This window comes from Tiliqua scincoides, chromosome 2 (genome assembly GCF_035046505.1).
Source record: "Tiliqua scincoides isolate rTilSci1 chromosome 2, rTilSci1.hap2, whole genome shotgun sequence".
NCBI classification, from domain to species: Eukaryota; Metazoa; Chordata; class Lepidosauria; order Squamata; family Scincidae; genus Tiliqua; species Tiliqua scincoides.
This window is the reverse complement of record NC_089822.1, coordinates 114,555,564-114,571,698: the sequence shown is the minus strand read 5'-3', so window position 1 is coordinate 114,571,698 and position 16,135 is coordinate 114,555,564. Positions and strand designations below refer to the sequence as shown.

The window sequence follows — 16,135 nt, the reverse complement described above, 5'->3', positions numbered from 1 at the left end:
CACTGAGGGCAGAGGAAGGAGAGCGTGGTATCTCCCCTGCAACAGCATCTCACCAAGAAGGCGCACAGCATGAAGAAGCTGATGAAGTAGACAATGGCAAAGTTGCTGCCACAGGTGAACTCCTCCCCAGGCTCGTAATCGGATTCAGGATCACAGCGTTTTCCAGGCAAACTGGCCAGCATGATCTCTTGCCAGGCTTCCCCTGTTGCACACCTGGAAAAACAGAATGTGGAAAAACATGGTGAAGGCTTGGGACAAGGACACTATTGGGGAGGGAGAGCAGACACAGGCAGCCGTCTTGAAGTTCACGAGGAGTGCCACGGTGGAAGGTGGCGAAGAGGCAAGTTCTTAGTGGTGACTCATATGCTCCAAACCACATGTGAAATTCTTCAGGATTATATTTCTGACCAACTCACTGGTTTCTAGATATTAAGTGATCATGATAAACAATTAAATGGACTTACGTTTGTTAAAAGCATAACGTTTTGCTTGAGAAAAAGGCTGTGTGAGTTTTGTGTGCGTTTAAGAAAGAAACAGACTGATCTGGGTCAAGAACATTGCTACAGTGAGGTATAAAATAAAAAAGAAAACAACAAGAACAAATATTCTTACAGCACAATCCTACACATGTTCACTCAAGAAGTAAGTCTCATTGTGCTGAATGGGACTTATTCCCAGATAAGTGGGTATAAGACTGCAGCTCAAGTTTCTAATTCTATACCTTTATATTGGTTTCTTCTCTTTCTCTCAGTGAAATAACGAATCTTTAACTTGTTTGTATTTCTGACCTAAGCTGAGGTTGACCTGCTTCAAAAGCAGAAAAATGAGTCCCCAGATAATTAGAGGCTTTATTCTGCATAGTCAGTATCTCAAGGATGTAGAGGCAGTGGGGAAAAAAGGAAGAAGAAATGTGCTGTTCTCTGTAAGTGGAAGCCAAATGGGAGGAAGCAAGTCAAGGAGGTAGAAGAGGAGTACCTGAAAAGAAGCAGCACAGCCTGTGGAAAGCTCTGGAAGTTGTTGTTCCGGTTAATAGGTGTTGAATCCTGCATGGCTACTTTGCCGAAAGTCTGAAAGGCAAAGAAAGCACTTTCAAGCCCTGCCAGGATGAAAGAATATATTCTAGAAGCAAAACATTTGAAAAGCAAACTGGAATACAAAGAAAATAGCCTTCCTCACCAGCTTGTCTCCTCATATGGGAGCTGTAGGAGGAACCCCCACCCTCACTGCTAGATCTACAGCAGAAGGCCAAATGTGCTCTCAACACCCATCAGGATCTGGCTTTTGACTCTGTTATGTTTCCAAGCCTGTATGTTTCATTACAAAACTTGCAAGTACATGTACATTTCTCATGGACATCACCTGTTTCACCTGGATGCAAATGCAAAAACTTACATGGCACAAGAGTTGGAGCAGTACCCATACACACAAATGTACTTCTATTGCACAGACTTTCTGGTATGCACAATCAAGTCTGTTGAGTGTCCTGGTTTTCAGAGCACTGCACAGCATGCAACCAAGGCCTTGCATAATCATGGTACACAGTTCTAACAAGCCCACTCATAGCTGTGATGAGCACATGACTCACTTTGTACCATGCATCAATTAATCTGCTTCATGGAAGCAGTGGGGAATGTGGGTTGTCTCTGCTCACCTGCATGCCAATGACTGCGTAGATGAAGAAGATCATGGCAATGAGAAGGGCAACGTATGGCAAAGCCTGGGGGTGGAATAAACACAGAGAGTGAATTTGGAGGACTGGACCCAGTTGCCAGGCCCAAATGTTCCTGGTTCAACCAAAGTATCCAGCATGCCCTATCAAAAGCTGCTCCTATTAGAAGGGCATGTTCCATCCCCTTAGCATGGAATCCTCCTTCCTATACCAAGATAGAATACTGCATGCTGGGATCTAGTCTCAGATCCACAGGAAGGCAAAAGCCTTCCTCTCTTCCTCTCCCGTGAAACCTGCTAACCTGGAAGGATTTGATGAAGGTCCAGAGCAAGGTGCGGATGCCCTCCCCTTTGCTGAGCAGCTTGACCAGGCGCATGACACGGAAAAGACGGAAGAAGGTGATGGAGATACGAGAGCTGTCCTCTGAGCTCTGGAGAAGGAAATGTATCCGCACATTGATATAAATGCTAAGGCTTTCACTGCCAGTATTTCTGACTGAAATGAAAAATGTTCAGGCTGATAGGCCGCATTTGAATAAAGCTGTTCACACCTAATGTTTCACCTATTGCTTTGATAGGCATTTTCAAAGGACGAAGGTACAGCGAGTAGCTCTTCAAACTACCCAGTCTAACTGATGTAATTGATGTTCTGATCTTAAAGTTCCAAGTACCTGTTCTACCTTAATTCTTAAAGTCCCAGATACTTACATTTTTGAGCCCCAGATACTTCCGTATTTTCAGACCAGTATCCAGTTAGTCTAGCAACTGCTGGTCTACACATAAGGCAAATGAGATATTTGCCCCCAGCATCTGCAGGGTGGAGCAGCCAGTCAGCTGTTGCATACAGATGCTACAACAATTCCCTGGCACACAGCTGCCTGCTTTGGTCCTGGGCCAGGGATCTTCCTGGTCCAAGATTAACAGGGCTATGTAGTTGCTAGGCAACTATGCTTCTCTCCTTTCTCCTGCATTCATATGCAATGAAAAACATGAGCTTGAGAAGGGAGGGATACACACCTGCAAAACGTGGCAGCCACCACCGCCGTGTGTGACACATAAACAAGGAAGGTCCTGGGCCTGAGGTGGGTGTAATGATGCCTACCAAACTAGGGCAGCATAACACTCAGAACAAACTAGGAGGACAAACAAACTCACATGGACCTCCTAGATCCAATGCGTGCATATACCACTGCTTCCCACAGTAGTTTTGCACACAAGCACTGTTTGTATTTTCACCTCTTGTTTAATGGAATGGTTCAGACCAAACTACACATTACATTGCATGCCATTACAGCCAATGTGCATTTTTTTGTCTGAAATAGGAGACACAAGAGAGAAACTAGAATGGGACCACAGCATGGGGGGTGGGTGGAGGAAGGGCATTAGGCTTTTGCCCTCACCACAGTCCCAATCCGGAATGGGCCCCTCCACAGCTGCTAGTTTTCTTCCAGGGCAGATAGCATTTGTGCAGGAGCTTGATCCAAACTGGAACTGTGGTGGAGGCAAAGGGTTAAAAGCAGTTCCCATGCAGCAGTCAAAATTCAGATCCCTCCCCGAGCAACTCCATTTAGAAAAAAAAACACCAGGACATCAGCTCTAACAATGTAACGTAGCATAATGTGTAGTTTGGTTATCCATCAAACACACACTTAGGAATTTGTCTGCTATTCACATTCAGCTCTGTAAGCCTTTCCATAGTCCATACCCAAACTTCCCTGAGATGAAACACACACTTTATACCTCTCCAACATGCCCTCCATTCTAATGCATGATGGTGAAGGGAATTGCGTTGATGATTGATGACAACATAGAGATGACGCCACAATTCATTATATCCAATGGAAGACAGCAGCATGGCAGAGAAAAGGTGAAAGAAAAAGAAATCACAGAATGTATGCTTAGATGGATACACAAAGAGATGGGCAATTAATGGTGAAGGTGGATGGATATATTAACCCAAAAGTTTTTACATGAAGTAGTCCAGTTCAATCTCCCGCACATGCAAAATTTGGAGCAGAATATGATATCTGGCACATAATTTTGATTTCTTTAAAAGCAAGTTTTTAGCCGTCATGGAAGTACAGCTATGTTTGAGTTACACTGTCAGCAAAAAGGTTGAAGTATCCAGATCATTCATAACACACACATGCACTGCAACACTCTGAAACCTATTCAAAAGCTTTGCGGCAGAAGTGCCCCAACAGCACAGAGGTAGCTGCCACAACGAGAAAAAATTGGGGTTATTTTATAGTTTGTATTAATTTTCCCAAAATTGGTGTTGGAGCCTGGATGATGGGGATCACTAACATTGACTTCAGTCACAGCGATGTCTACTACACTCCCAACCACGATCAACGCATCAAAGGTGTTCCATGCATCACAGAAGTAGTGCTGGAAGAGAACAAGAGAAAAAGCCTCACTGGAATCAATCGTTCAGGGATCCATATTACTGACAGCCAGAGCTAGCCCATGCCCCCTCCACAACCTTACCAATAGCTTCTACCACAGTCAGCCCAAGGGTCATGAGGAGAAGTTCAGCTGCCTTGTGGGACAGTTGGGGGCAGGTAGCACCTTGTGCCCATCACCCATCAACCACCTCTGTGGTTACCTCACCTAGTTCTCATTTGCCTCTTTACCTCTTCCTCCCCACTCTGCTTATCTATGTTTTGAAATGAAAGAGCAGAGCAGGTCACACAAGGATGCCAGAAGAAGCAGTGCTCCACTTCTGCTTTTCTTGGTTGAGGAGGTGATTGAACCTTCCCTGATGAGAAAGAGGACCCCTCCATCACTTCCTCTCCACCACTTCTAAATGGAGAAGGAGACTGTTGAAAAGGAGACTGTTGAAAATTGTTGTTGCCACCACCAGTTCTCCTCTACTTTGGTGGAGAAGGAGGAGGTGGGTGACAATAATAATAATAATAATAATAATAATAATAATAATAATAATAATAATAATAATAATAATAATAATAGGTATTTATATACCGCCTTTCTTGGTCTTTATTCAAGGTGGTTTACATAGGCAGGCTTTATTTAAATCCCTTATTAAATAGGGATTTTTACAATTTGAAAGAAGGTTCTTTCTTTCAAGAACCACTACATTCAAGGTGTTTCATTCCGATCTGGCTTCACATTCTGGCCTCCATCCTCCCATGCTCAGAGCAGATGGAATAGCTCGGCTTCAGCTTGTCAGCTGCTTCAAGGTCGCACAGTGCCGGTGGCCTCGAACTGGCGACCTTGTGGATGTTATCTTCAGGCAGACGGAGGCTCTACCCTCTAGACCAGGCCTCCCGCCCAGGAGGAATTGACAGGAATTACAGCCGAGAAAGGGGAGTGGCAGAATCACTGCAGTGCTCCAGGCACCATTTCCCCTTGGGCCGGGCCTAGTTTCTAGCATGATATACATCTAAGGACAAAATATTTACTTCTTTTAAATGGCATGGGGTGCCTCATAATGGAAACATGGCACTCTGAAAATGCAATACACTTGTGCTATAGTGTACCTGTGCCCTGGCACAATTCAATGAGCTGGCTCTAACTCGTGAATCCCTACACATCTTGGGATTGTTCACTCCTCCCTTGTGCCTTGCTGCAATTTCAAAGATCCACTGAAGACACCTTCTGAAGAATGCCATCAGCGCTTCAGGTTCATTCAGAAACAAAATAGGCAGCTCTCAGGGTTCTTAGTACTTTCCCTTCCTCATAATTATGGAATTCCTTCCTACTGCAGATTCATCAGTGATCAAAACTCAGCTCTGAGAAGCATTAAAAAAACCTACCACTTTGGGCTTAATGTTTGTAGATGCCCATATTCTGAGGGGGCTGTGACGCAGCTGCAACCCACTAAGGTTTACTTCTAACCTCATGGTTGTTTGTGGGAAGCTTGGTAAATAATTTTAAGTAAAACACCCCTTGAGCAAAACTCCAACTCTCAAACCTTGGGCTTGAAAGCAATGATCTTCAGCACCATCTCAACAGTGAAGAGACCTGTGAAGACCATGTTGAGGAGATCCATGACGTAGTTAAAAGGCTGGGACTGTTCGTAGTGCTGAAAAAAAAATGAGACAAGGCAAACAACATGTAGAAGCATCTCAGTGATTTTGGGTCCCAAGTTAAGACCCATCATGGTTTAGTCCAATGCCTCACCAGGACGACAGCCAGCTTTCCCTGACTTCACCTTGGCCTTTCGGTCTGCCTCCTTCTACAACCTCACATAGACTGAGAAGCAATAAGAGCTTCTCCTGTGGATACTCATTTGTATAAATATAGCTGATCTACCAGGACTCATTGCCTGTGCACTAAGCTTTTGTCAAGCTGGTCCCATGAGCTCTGCCTTATCTTTATCACACATGTTCCTACTCTCTTGTTAGGTCTCTTGGATTTCCCCAGTCTCCCTGCTACATCTACTTAATTTCTTTCCATCTCTCAGATCAAGGATTGCCTGGGTTTCACACCAAGTATGACTGCCCCAGTGTCAGAACTAACAGTCCAATCCTGCCGAAATCCCCTGTGCTGATGGAGCCACACCAATGGAGCGAGTGCTGCATCTTTGAGGAGGGGGGGACAGGGAGAGGTCTCCTCAAAGTAATGTTCACTTACCCCAGGGATGGCCTCTACTGCCACCATGGGACTCCTTGGATCTATGTCTGCTGTTTTGCAAGAATAAGTCTGAGGCATATAACAGATGGAGAGAGAAAGGACCATGGTTCCCAAATTATGCACTGTGGTATTCAAGGTTGCCATGGTGAACTTACAGGAGTACTGCAGGATATCCTCTTCTTACTGGTTCTCCTGGGAGTCACCATCTTGAATTGCACAAGAACTCACATAATATCTCATGTGATTCAAGATGGCGGCACCTGGGAGAGCCAGGCGATGGCACCACTATGGCATCATGACCACAGGGCTAGGATATGAGCACACACAAGTGTGCAGGGGGGGGAAGGGCAGGATGTGGGCAAAATGGGGTGAGAAGGAGAGGGGGAGGAATGGAGGCAGAAGTGGCACCACCAATATCATATCCCCCTTCCAAGCCTTGATTGGCCTTCCTAGCTCCACTCAGACTTTTACCAGCAAAATAATGGCATAGGTTCAAGTCAATCTGTTCTGGAGCTGGAGGTTCCCTTCCCTTCCCAGGTAAGGGAAGGCAGACCTCAAGGATTGCAGCACACACTCCGGCAGCGCAGCTGTGTTGGTGGGGACGGGGGGGGGACAGGATTGGGCCCCTAGTGACTGAAGCCCCACAGCTGGATTCCTCTGAAAGGCTGGCACCCTCCTGGCACCCTTCCAGTTAGGCTCAGGAACTGGCACTGTATATAAGAGCTCAGCTGAGCTCCTTTGCCTGCATGGAGCTGTCCAAGGTCCTTTAGCTCCTGCCTGGGACCTGTTTGCTACCTCCTATCTTGACTGACAGAGGCCGTGTCAGTTTCCTCAGAACCTTCACTTGCCCTGTAGGACAGGACACCCTACCCTATTCACATCTTGGAATGAGAAGAGGGAGGGGTGCAATCTTTATAACAAAAGGAGTGTGTGGGTAAGGAGGGCTAAACCTTCCCCACTTCACCTTACCTAGCTGAGCAACCTCACTTAAAGCAGTTGTCTCCCAGCCTGGCTCACATTCAGTTTTGAAGCTAAGCTGAGACAAAAGTGCTTCAGAGGATGGACTGTGGGGAATTAAGGCAGGAGAGCAGGGAGCATTCAGCTTCCCTCACCCTCACGTTCCTTTTGTTGTTAAAAACAGTTAGACACAATCCTCCTCTGGAAGGAAAGGCTGAGGGCAAAGCAGGAGCAGCGCCTAGCAGTTAGCAATGGCACCCTTTTCCCTTGTTCTCCACTTCACCCCTTTTGCTGGATAAACTGGGAATGAACTGGGAAAAGTGGTAGCTCACTTCCACTGCCCAAAGCTAGGAAGTCAGGACAGCCTTCAGACAGCCTCCCTCCCAGATTAACAGGTAGCCCCCCATTTTTTTAAGAGGTTTCCCCTCTTGAAACCAACCAGTGACAAAACATGAGTATTCTCAGAGAAGTGGTAACCCACTTCCTCCTGAGTGAACTGATGCCGGGCAGGCAAACCATTAAAGCTGAGGTATTCAATCTGTGTGTTGGGGCTCCCTAGTGAGGTGCAGCTAGCCCCCAGGGGCCTCATGAGGCATCTTGGAGAGAGAGTTGGCCAGAGCTAGCTGCTCAGCTCAGCTGCACGTGCTGCCTCCCTACTAGCTGCTTTTCTGCAGCTGTGAACAAGGTGAATGGGGCAGTGTGAGGTGGGGAGGTCATGTGAAACATGTTGGGGGGAGGTGGGAGAGAAGGCTGGCTGGGCAGCAGCAGTGGTGCTGCATCTCATCAGCACAGGGCACGCTCCTGGCAGGCTTCAAACTGGGAGGGACGCCTGACCTAGAGAGAGCTCTACCAGTAAGTACAGGCAACGCAGCACTTTCCTCAGCTTGGGAAGGAGGGAGCCCAGCCTGCTCTTAGTGGGGGGGGGTCCCCAAATGCCACAGCCTGCATTCCTCCATCTTGCCTGGGGGGAATAGGGGTGGCATCTGCATGTTGGGGTGTATGTGTGTGTGAGCATGCCCCCATCTACTTTGGGGGTGAGTTGTAATCTTGCTCTGTGTGGCTGCAATCCTATCCAAACTTTCCTGGGAGTAAGCCCCATTGACTCAAATGGGATTTACTTTTGAGTATACCTACATACTACATAGGCTTGGGGTCTGTGTCAGCTTAACCAAGGATCTTCACCTTTCTCTGTTTCCTCCCCCTTCAAAAAAGAAAAAAAAAGCCGCTCTTGGTCAGTCAAGCTTTGTCTCCAAAAATTGATTAAAAAATAAAAATACCCATTCCTTTTCAGCCATCCCCCTTTTTCCTCCTGCCTCCTTTTGGGGGGGGGGGTACTTCCCATGTTGGCTGCTATTATAAGACAAAAGGCACAATCCTATCTAGGTCTACTCAGAAGTAAGTCCTACTGTGTTCAATGGGACTTACTCCCAGGAAAGTGAGGTTAGGATTGTACAGTCTCTGGGTCTCAGTTTCACATCGGTTTGCAATTAGTGGATACATACAAAACAAAGTCAAATTTCATCACTTCTGCCCCCCTTACAAGAAAGAAAAACCATCCCTTTCCAAATCCCTCCAGGTGTGCTGCTAACAAACTCAGGGCACAATCCTAACCAGGTCTACTCAGAAGTAAGTCCTATTTTGTTCAGTGGGGCTTACTCTCAGGTAAGTGTGGTTAGGATTGCAGAATCAGAGTGCTGGCAGCTTTTTTTGGTTTCTGGTGTATAACACCTTCATCCCCATTTTGGGGGTAATTGAGGTGAGGTGTTGTAATGGGGAGCTGTGGCCAATGGCCACAAGGATCAGGGGAGCCGCAGGCCGGAAAAGTTCAAGAACCACTGCATTAAAGTGAAAGAAGTTTATTGAAAGGCTGAAAAAATCAAAACAATGGATGGAAAAAGGCAAGGGATAAAAATAAGGCACTGATCAACTTTAAAAAAAAGAAAAAGGGAGGAGGTCAGCAGAGATAGTAAATGCCAAGTGGCAATGAAAATTAAAACCCTGATGTGCAGCTAGCAGGGTATTCCCCCTACCTACTTACACATGCTGTTTCAGGTACTGGTTCCTGCACCCACACTTGCACCAAGGTGGGCAGGCAAGCCCCCACAAAAGCATCACATGCTTTCAATGCTGAACCTGGGCAAATGCATCAAGGGCTGTGTGTACTTTTACTTTCTTCAGCATGAGGGTACTGACCAGATTTCATCTGTCGGATTGGATACTGAGGGGACAACAATGTTCACCTGAGTTCCTGAATTTCTCACTTTTGGAAATCAGATGGCCTTCACGGCCCAATGAACTGGTTCAAAGTCAAGTTCTTTGTTTACCAGTCAACAACAACAAAGGATACTGCACCTGGAAGATTCAGCAGCCTTTTTAAGATGCTGAGCTATCATTAAAAAAAAACCCCCAGGGAAAATGTATGGGAAGTCAAGGGAAAACAGGAGAAAATCAAGGATTTTCACCACATCCCTCCTCAAGCTTTAGACATGAAAAGGGCAAATATGTGAAATGTGGCTGCCCCATCAGACAGATCTAGTTTGGTCTTAACTGCCCTCCTTCACCAATCTTCCATTGCCCTACATACATCAATCCTCTCACTATTTTCTGATCATACTTACCTGTACAGCCAGAGCAATGGTGTTGAGCAGGATGAGTACAAACATTATGTATTCAAAACCGGTGGAGTTGACTATGTACCAAAACTTGTACTGATACTTGTTCTTGGGGATGTAGCGCTGTAATGGCTGGGCCTTCAAGGAATACTCCACACACTGCCGCTGTGGAAAAAAGGAAAGATTCCACTGCTGAACCTCTCAGTTCTCCCATTAATCTTCAAACACCCCTTTACCACTCCACAAAGAAGGTAGTCACAGTAGCCATTAGGGTTGTGATGGTCTTGTAGTTCCCTACCCAGGACCCCAAGATGCTGATCCATTTGTTGACCACCGCTCCTTAGCTTGCCAGCGTCTAACTCTCTACATTAAGCCCCTCCCTTCTTGCCCCTCCCTTCTGGGTTCTCAACCCCCAAGTCCAGTTTATCCTCAGTAACCTAGTGCTCTGCCAGAACTTAGAGCAGGACTGAAGAAGAAACAATACAGATCTTCTAATGAGCCCGGGGTTTATTAAGAAAGGATACCTTTGTAGCAAACTTTCTCTCAAATAGTTTAAGAATGCATTTCAGGTTATACTGCTCAGTGATTTTAGCTCAATGATAAAGCCCTATGATTCAACTTCACTTCCCACACTGAAAGGACTTTAGCTTGTCCTCATATACACTTTGGGGTTGCTTAGTTCCTCGCCATTTCAGTCAGCCATTTGGTAGTCTCCAGTAAAGAGAAACGAGCTGAGCGGCACAGGAGAAGAGTAGCGGGAGGATGGAGACAGGGGCAAGAGTCAGTGAAATGGGCCTGGGAGGAGGTGGGATTGATAGCACCAATGCACACCATATCATATCTCCCTTCCTGGACCTGATTCACCAACACAGATCAACTCAGACTTGCACCAACAGCAGGTTAATTTGCACGGGATTGAACCGCCTTGTCTAGATCAAAACTAATACAACAGGAAGGAAGGTAAAACTACAGAACACTATAGTAGAAGATGTGACAAAAACTGGTTTATCACTGTAAGGACCCTGCAGAGCAAGAAGTTTACTTGGTATGTAACAGTGAGCCAAGCAACTGTGGATGGGGAAGGTGAAAAGTGCAGGTGTCTAGTGCTGGATTCAAGAAGGATTTTGCCCTCACTATTAATTAAGTAGTCCATGTAATAGATGGATGGGTGCATGGACACACACGGACACACGGACACACACACACACACACACACACACACACACACACACACACAGAGCGCTTTTCAAGGTTTCTCCAAAAAAGAATCCTATTAATTGTTTGGTGAGAATATTGAGAGAGCTCTCTCAGAAACCCTCACTCCCTTCAAAAAACTTCAGTTCTCAAGACTGCATGGGGGAAAGGATTAAACCAATTAAAGCCTGTAATGTACATATTCCTATGGAAGCTGTGTGCAAGCAATGGGGATGTACATGAGTACACTGTTGTTTTTTAATTCTTGTTCCACTTCACAATTGCTATATTTCTACTTGCTCTGTTCTGATAAAAAAAAAGTGGGAGAAATTTCAGCAGAGTTGTTGGTTGTAATGACTGACAAATGGGTACAAATACCTGATTCTTGTCAAGCTCACAGTTCTTGAATTCCTCTTCTCCCTGTGCCCGGAAAGTGATGATGACAAAGCCCACAAAGATATTCATCATGAAGAAGGCAATGATGATGATATAGACGATGAAGAAGATGGAGATCTCCACCCGGTAGTTGTAGATGGGACCCTGGTTTTCTGCATTGGCATCAATGGCCTTGTAGAGGAGCCTGACATAGAAAAGACAGTGAAGTTAGGGTAGCAGTGTGCAGAAAGCATGGTGGGGTGTAAAAGGAGAGATGATCCTTTCATAGTCAAAAGTACAATCTCCAGTAACACTACTAAATACTGGGGGGCTAACAGTAGAGAATGTGAATTCCCACTGTAGACAACTTGAGGCATCTATCTAGCCCAGAGGTGCCCAAAACCCGGCCCTGGAGCCACTTGTGGCCCTCAAGGGCTACCAATCCGGCCCCATGAGAGTCCCCAGTCTCCAATGAGCTCTGGCCCACCAGAGACTTGCTGGAGCCCACACTGGCCCAACGCAACTGCTCTCAGTGTGACGGCCGACTGTTCGACCTCTTGTGTGAGCTGTGGGATGAGGGCTCCCTCCACTGCTTGCTGTTTCACATCTGTGATGCAGCAGTGGCAGCAAAGGAAAGGCTGGCATTGCTTTGTGCAAGGCCTTTTATAGGCCCTGAGCTATTACAAGACCTTCATTCATTCATTCATATAAGTTCCATCTCGAATGTATTCATTTATGTGAATGTATTCAAATTTTAAATGTAAATTAACTCTTTTTTGCCCCGGCCCCGACACAGTGTCAGAGAGATGATGTGGCCCTCCTGCCAAAAAGTTTGGACACCCCTAATCTAGCCAGTGCGGATGCAATGCTAAACTATGTGGATCATGGCAGCACAGACCCATTAAGAGCACCATCCTAGCACCACTTAGGCTGGCTCAAAGGACTTGTGCTGACTTGTGCTGACTTCCTGGTGTTTCTATAAAGCACGTTTGGACCACCTCAGGAGTCAGGGAGGCTGGCAGAAAGACATGCGCCAACCTCCCCACAATCTATACATCCCCAGACCCAGTGAGTTTGTACTGGCAAAGGGAGGCCAGTATGGGGAGGGCAGGGAGAGGGTGTTTCAGGGGCATTTTGCAGTAGGCAGCAAGAAACAGGGCCTTCTCAGTAGTGGCACCAACGTTCAGGAACTCCCTTCCCCTTGACTTGAGAATGGCTCCCTCTCTTGAGACTTTTTGGCGAGGCCTGAAGACCTTGCTGTTTAAACAAGCCTTCTGACTTCATGGCCTTTTTAACTTCTTTTATACAACTTTTAGTTGCTTTTTTACAGGCCTGATTCCTCTAAGAACTGCTGTTTTATGCTCTTTTTTATTCTGACTTTTATCTGACTACTGTTTTTATGGTTTCTGTTAATGTGTTTTTAATATGTTTTTATCTGTTTGTGAAATTGTTTTAATCTGTTTTTATATGTTGTAAGCTGCCCTGGGTCCCTTTAGGGAGAAGGGCGGGATAGAAATAAAGTTTATTATTATTATTAATAATAATAATAATAATAATAATAATAATAATAATAATAATATTATTAGGGGAAGGCCAGATCCTAACCACCCATCCTATGTAGCCCAGGCTGCTTGGCTTTGTGCCAGTGATTTTGCTGGCGCAGATCTAAGTAGCCCCATTGAGGTGGCTGCCGCACAACATGGTAAGGGGAAAGAAATCCTTGTGGCTCTGAACCTGGACCAAACTGCCTGATGGCTCCCAAATGATAGCACCAGACCTGATGTCAACCACTATGTTTATCCAGTATGGCAATTCTTTATTCTTTAAGTGGGGGTAAGAACTCAGAAGAGGTTGGTAGAGAAACTGAGGTGTGGATAGATGCCCTTGCTAGCCTTTAGAATCTCTCTCTCTCTCTCTCTCTCTCTCTCTCTCTCTCTCTCTCTGTATGGTGGAAAGGACAGAAAAAAATAACTGCACAACATTTTGTGGGTGGCAAGCCGATTCATGTAACACCTATAAGCAAGAATGTGCAAAAAGTGCAGAAAGAGGTGGCGTGGATTATAAATCCAGGAATGGCAAGCATCAGGAGTTTTATTTCCAACGCATTATGAATAAACACACATAAACACACCCCTCTGTGAACAATCCCCACCAGAGTGACTCACGCTGGCCAGCCCTCAAAAGTGGAGACAGTGAAGAGGGCCATCATGCCCGACAACACATTATCGAAGTTGAAGTCGCTGTTGAGCCACATGCGTTCGCGTACCATTGGGTGAGCCACATCCCCGTCTTTGTAAACAATGAATGTGCCCCTGGAGTGGTGGGGGGGAGAGAAGAGAAGGAGCAGGGACATGACAGATGTAGATCACAGCAGTCACTGTTGCTGTTAGCTGAATTTAGTCAGTCACAATCTTAGACTCTGATTCTGATATCATGTCCACCTGCCCCCAAACCCAACATTTTAACTACAAAACCCTCCAGCTGCCCTTTGTTTTGTCTCTCAGCTCCCTCGCTTTAGAGCCAGACTAGACACTATGCAAGAGTCTTGACTTTTTTTTTTTTTTTTAAAGGTAGCCACAGAAGTTATCAGTTTCAGTTGAGGAATTGCAACAGGGAGGAGTTTAATCCTTTCTGCTCTCACTATTTTATCCTCTCAGAATCACCCTCCCAAAATTGCTTTACTTCTCAAAGGGGAAAAGAAACAAAGAAAGTAGCTTGTGGCCAAGGAAAGGGGTGGGGGAACAAATGTGAGCAGAAAAATAGCAGGAAGGGAAGGATTAAATACCACCACCTCTCTTCCTTTTTTCTCCGGGTAACAGACTCAGAGGCTTCTTTTCAGTAAAAATAAAACTATCAAAGAATTATTTCTGTGTCTCCTAAGTAATGTCTAGTTTAGGCCACAGATTCTGTCCAGCAAGCAAGCCCTAACCCCCAGTTCATTATCAGATCCTAAACCAAATTCTAGCTCCTGGTTCTAACCTCAGTTCAGTCACATATTGGCATCAAACTACATTACTGCTGTCATGTAACAGCGTTTTGTCCCTTTTCAATTAGGGAAAGGGTAGAACTGGAGACAGCAGTGTCCGCTGCAGGTCCTAAAATGAACACAGCAGGACAGAGTGACTTGTGGCATGTGGATTTGTTGCTGTCTAGTCTTAGCTAATGCTACTAGCGACCTTAGGTCGGGGTCATTCACTGAAAGCACCGCATTGCTTGCATTTGTCTCTTTGCCAAGGCAGGCCTTGAACCTACTTGCATTCATCTGGGGTGTGCTTGGCTTCATCTGTGCAGCTGTAGAATTTGCCCTATGGACAAGAGCAAGAGAGGAGATCTATAATGAGGTAGTATTGGGGCAGAGAGGTATTCCATCCCTGGAGAGCTCCTACCCTCCTATCTTATGTCCCTGCTAAAGTGTACATCACAGACCAGCTCTCATAGGGTGGAGCAAAGCAACAGCCTCCAGTCTTCCCAGACCCAACCTGCTACATTGTATCCACTTCTATAATTTTTTGTTAGCACTGAACTTGACCCAGGACTGCTGCTAGAAAACGGCAGCCCTGCATTGAGCTCTCTTTGTAACATTTTGGCACATTTACCCTTGTCAACTTGACACCAGCACTTTGTGGAATTTTTCACTTCATATAATTGGGTTACAATGGCAAGAACAAGGAAACAACATGGGTAAGCAAGCCTAAGCATACTTATTCTATGACCCTATCTAGTTTAGTTTCTTTTTTATTAATTTACCCTTCTTCCCTCACCATAGTTCTCGCTCCCCTTCAGTTTTTTCCCTTCTTCACACCTTTCTTTCTATGTCAGTCTTTCTCCCACTCTTCCCTCTCTGTCCATCTTTCTTTTTTCCTTCACTGCCTAAAAAGCAATCCTGGCACTGCTAGTGTGGAGGCTATTCCCCCTTTAGGTAAGATTAACCAGTGGGCCCTCGTTCCAGGATTCCCATTCCAGGAATTCCATACCCCCCATGGATAACAAATTATGCAGATAATGAGATCTACGGGGGAGGGTGCACAGTGCCACAATTTCTTACCTGGGGGCCGCACCCAGCCTTCCAGAGGTCAGGTATGGCCTCCTCAAAAGGCCTCCTGGTCATGACCAGAAGGACTGGCTAATTCCGGTCACGTTCAGAGGTGTTCTGAGACATGGGGAGCTGGTGTGCAGCCTCGCTGCGCCTCACAACACCTCCACATGTGAACAGTTACCCTGCACATGCCCGATCTCGTCTGATCTCGGAAGCTAAGCAAGGTCAGGCCTGGTTAGTACTTGGATGGGAGACCGCCTGGGAATACCGGCTGCTGTAGGCTTATACCAGAGTCTTTCAAGACTGAAGGTTGCCAACCAAATCAGAAGTGCCTTCTGATCGTGTACAGGAGGCCTTCTGAGGCTTTCCAGCAGCAGGCTTGGCATCCGTGGATATGCAAATCTGCGGATGCAGAGCCCACAGATAAGGAGGACTCACTGTAATCCAACTGTAGGTCATAAACAACCAGCTGAAGAAGAAATCGCAGTATCTTGTAGCAGAGACCATTCAATAGAAATTGTTTTAAAGTATTTATAATTTTTCATGTGCGGTTAGTTTACTGATGTAAAATTTATAGTTATATATTTGTTTATTTTCTGTATTTCCCTTTCAAAGTGAAGTTTTGTTGTTGCCTGTGGTTGAAACCTGTGGCTGAAACAAATGCACCAGCTGCCTGGTTTCTAGAATGAGGTAT

General features: G+C 45.8%; 1 protein-coding gene across 1 annotated transcript in view; it reads right to left on the bottom strand.

The window, feature by feature from the left end:
* Positions 1 to 16,135, bottom strand: part of CACNA1F (calcium voltage-gated channel subunit alpha1 F) — an 85,298-nt gene that overhangs the window by 14,722 nt on the left and 54,441 nt on the right. Inside the window, exons 26-36 of the mRNA XM_066616263.1 lie at positions 14,658 to 14,710; positions 13,571 to 13,717; positions 11,409 to 11,610; positions 9,843 to 10,001; positions 5,606 to 5,716; positions 3,976 to 4,059; positions 3,409 to 3,429; positions 1,971 to 2,099; positions 1,652 to 1,717; positions 976 to 1,067; positions 54 to 213 (exon numbers count right to left, since the gene is read on the bottom strand). Coding sequence (XP_066472360.1) covers positions 54 to 213; positions 976 to 1,067; positions 1,652 to 1,717; positions 1,971 to 2,099; positions 3,409 to 3,429; positions 3,976 to 4,059; positions 5,606 to 5,716; positions 9,843 to 10,001; positions 11,409 to 11,610; positions 13,571 to 13,717; positions 14,658 to 14,710 — 1,224 coding nt within the window. The remainder of the gene's footprint in view (positions 1 to 53; positions 214 to 975; positions 1,068 to 1,651; positions 1,718 to 1,970; positions 2,100 to 3,408; positions 3,430 to 3,975; positions 4,060 to 5,605; positions 5,717 to 9,842; positions 10,002 to 11,408; positions 11,611 to 13,570; positions 13,718 to 14,657; positions 14,711 to 16,135) is intronic.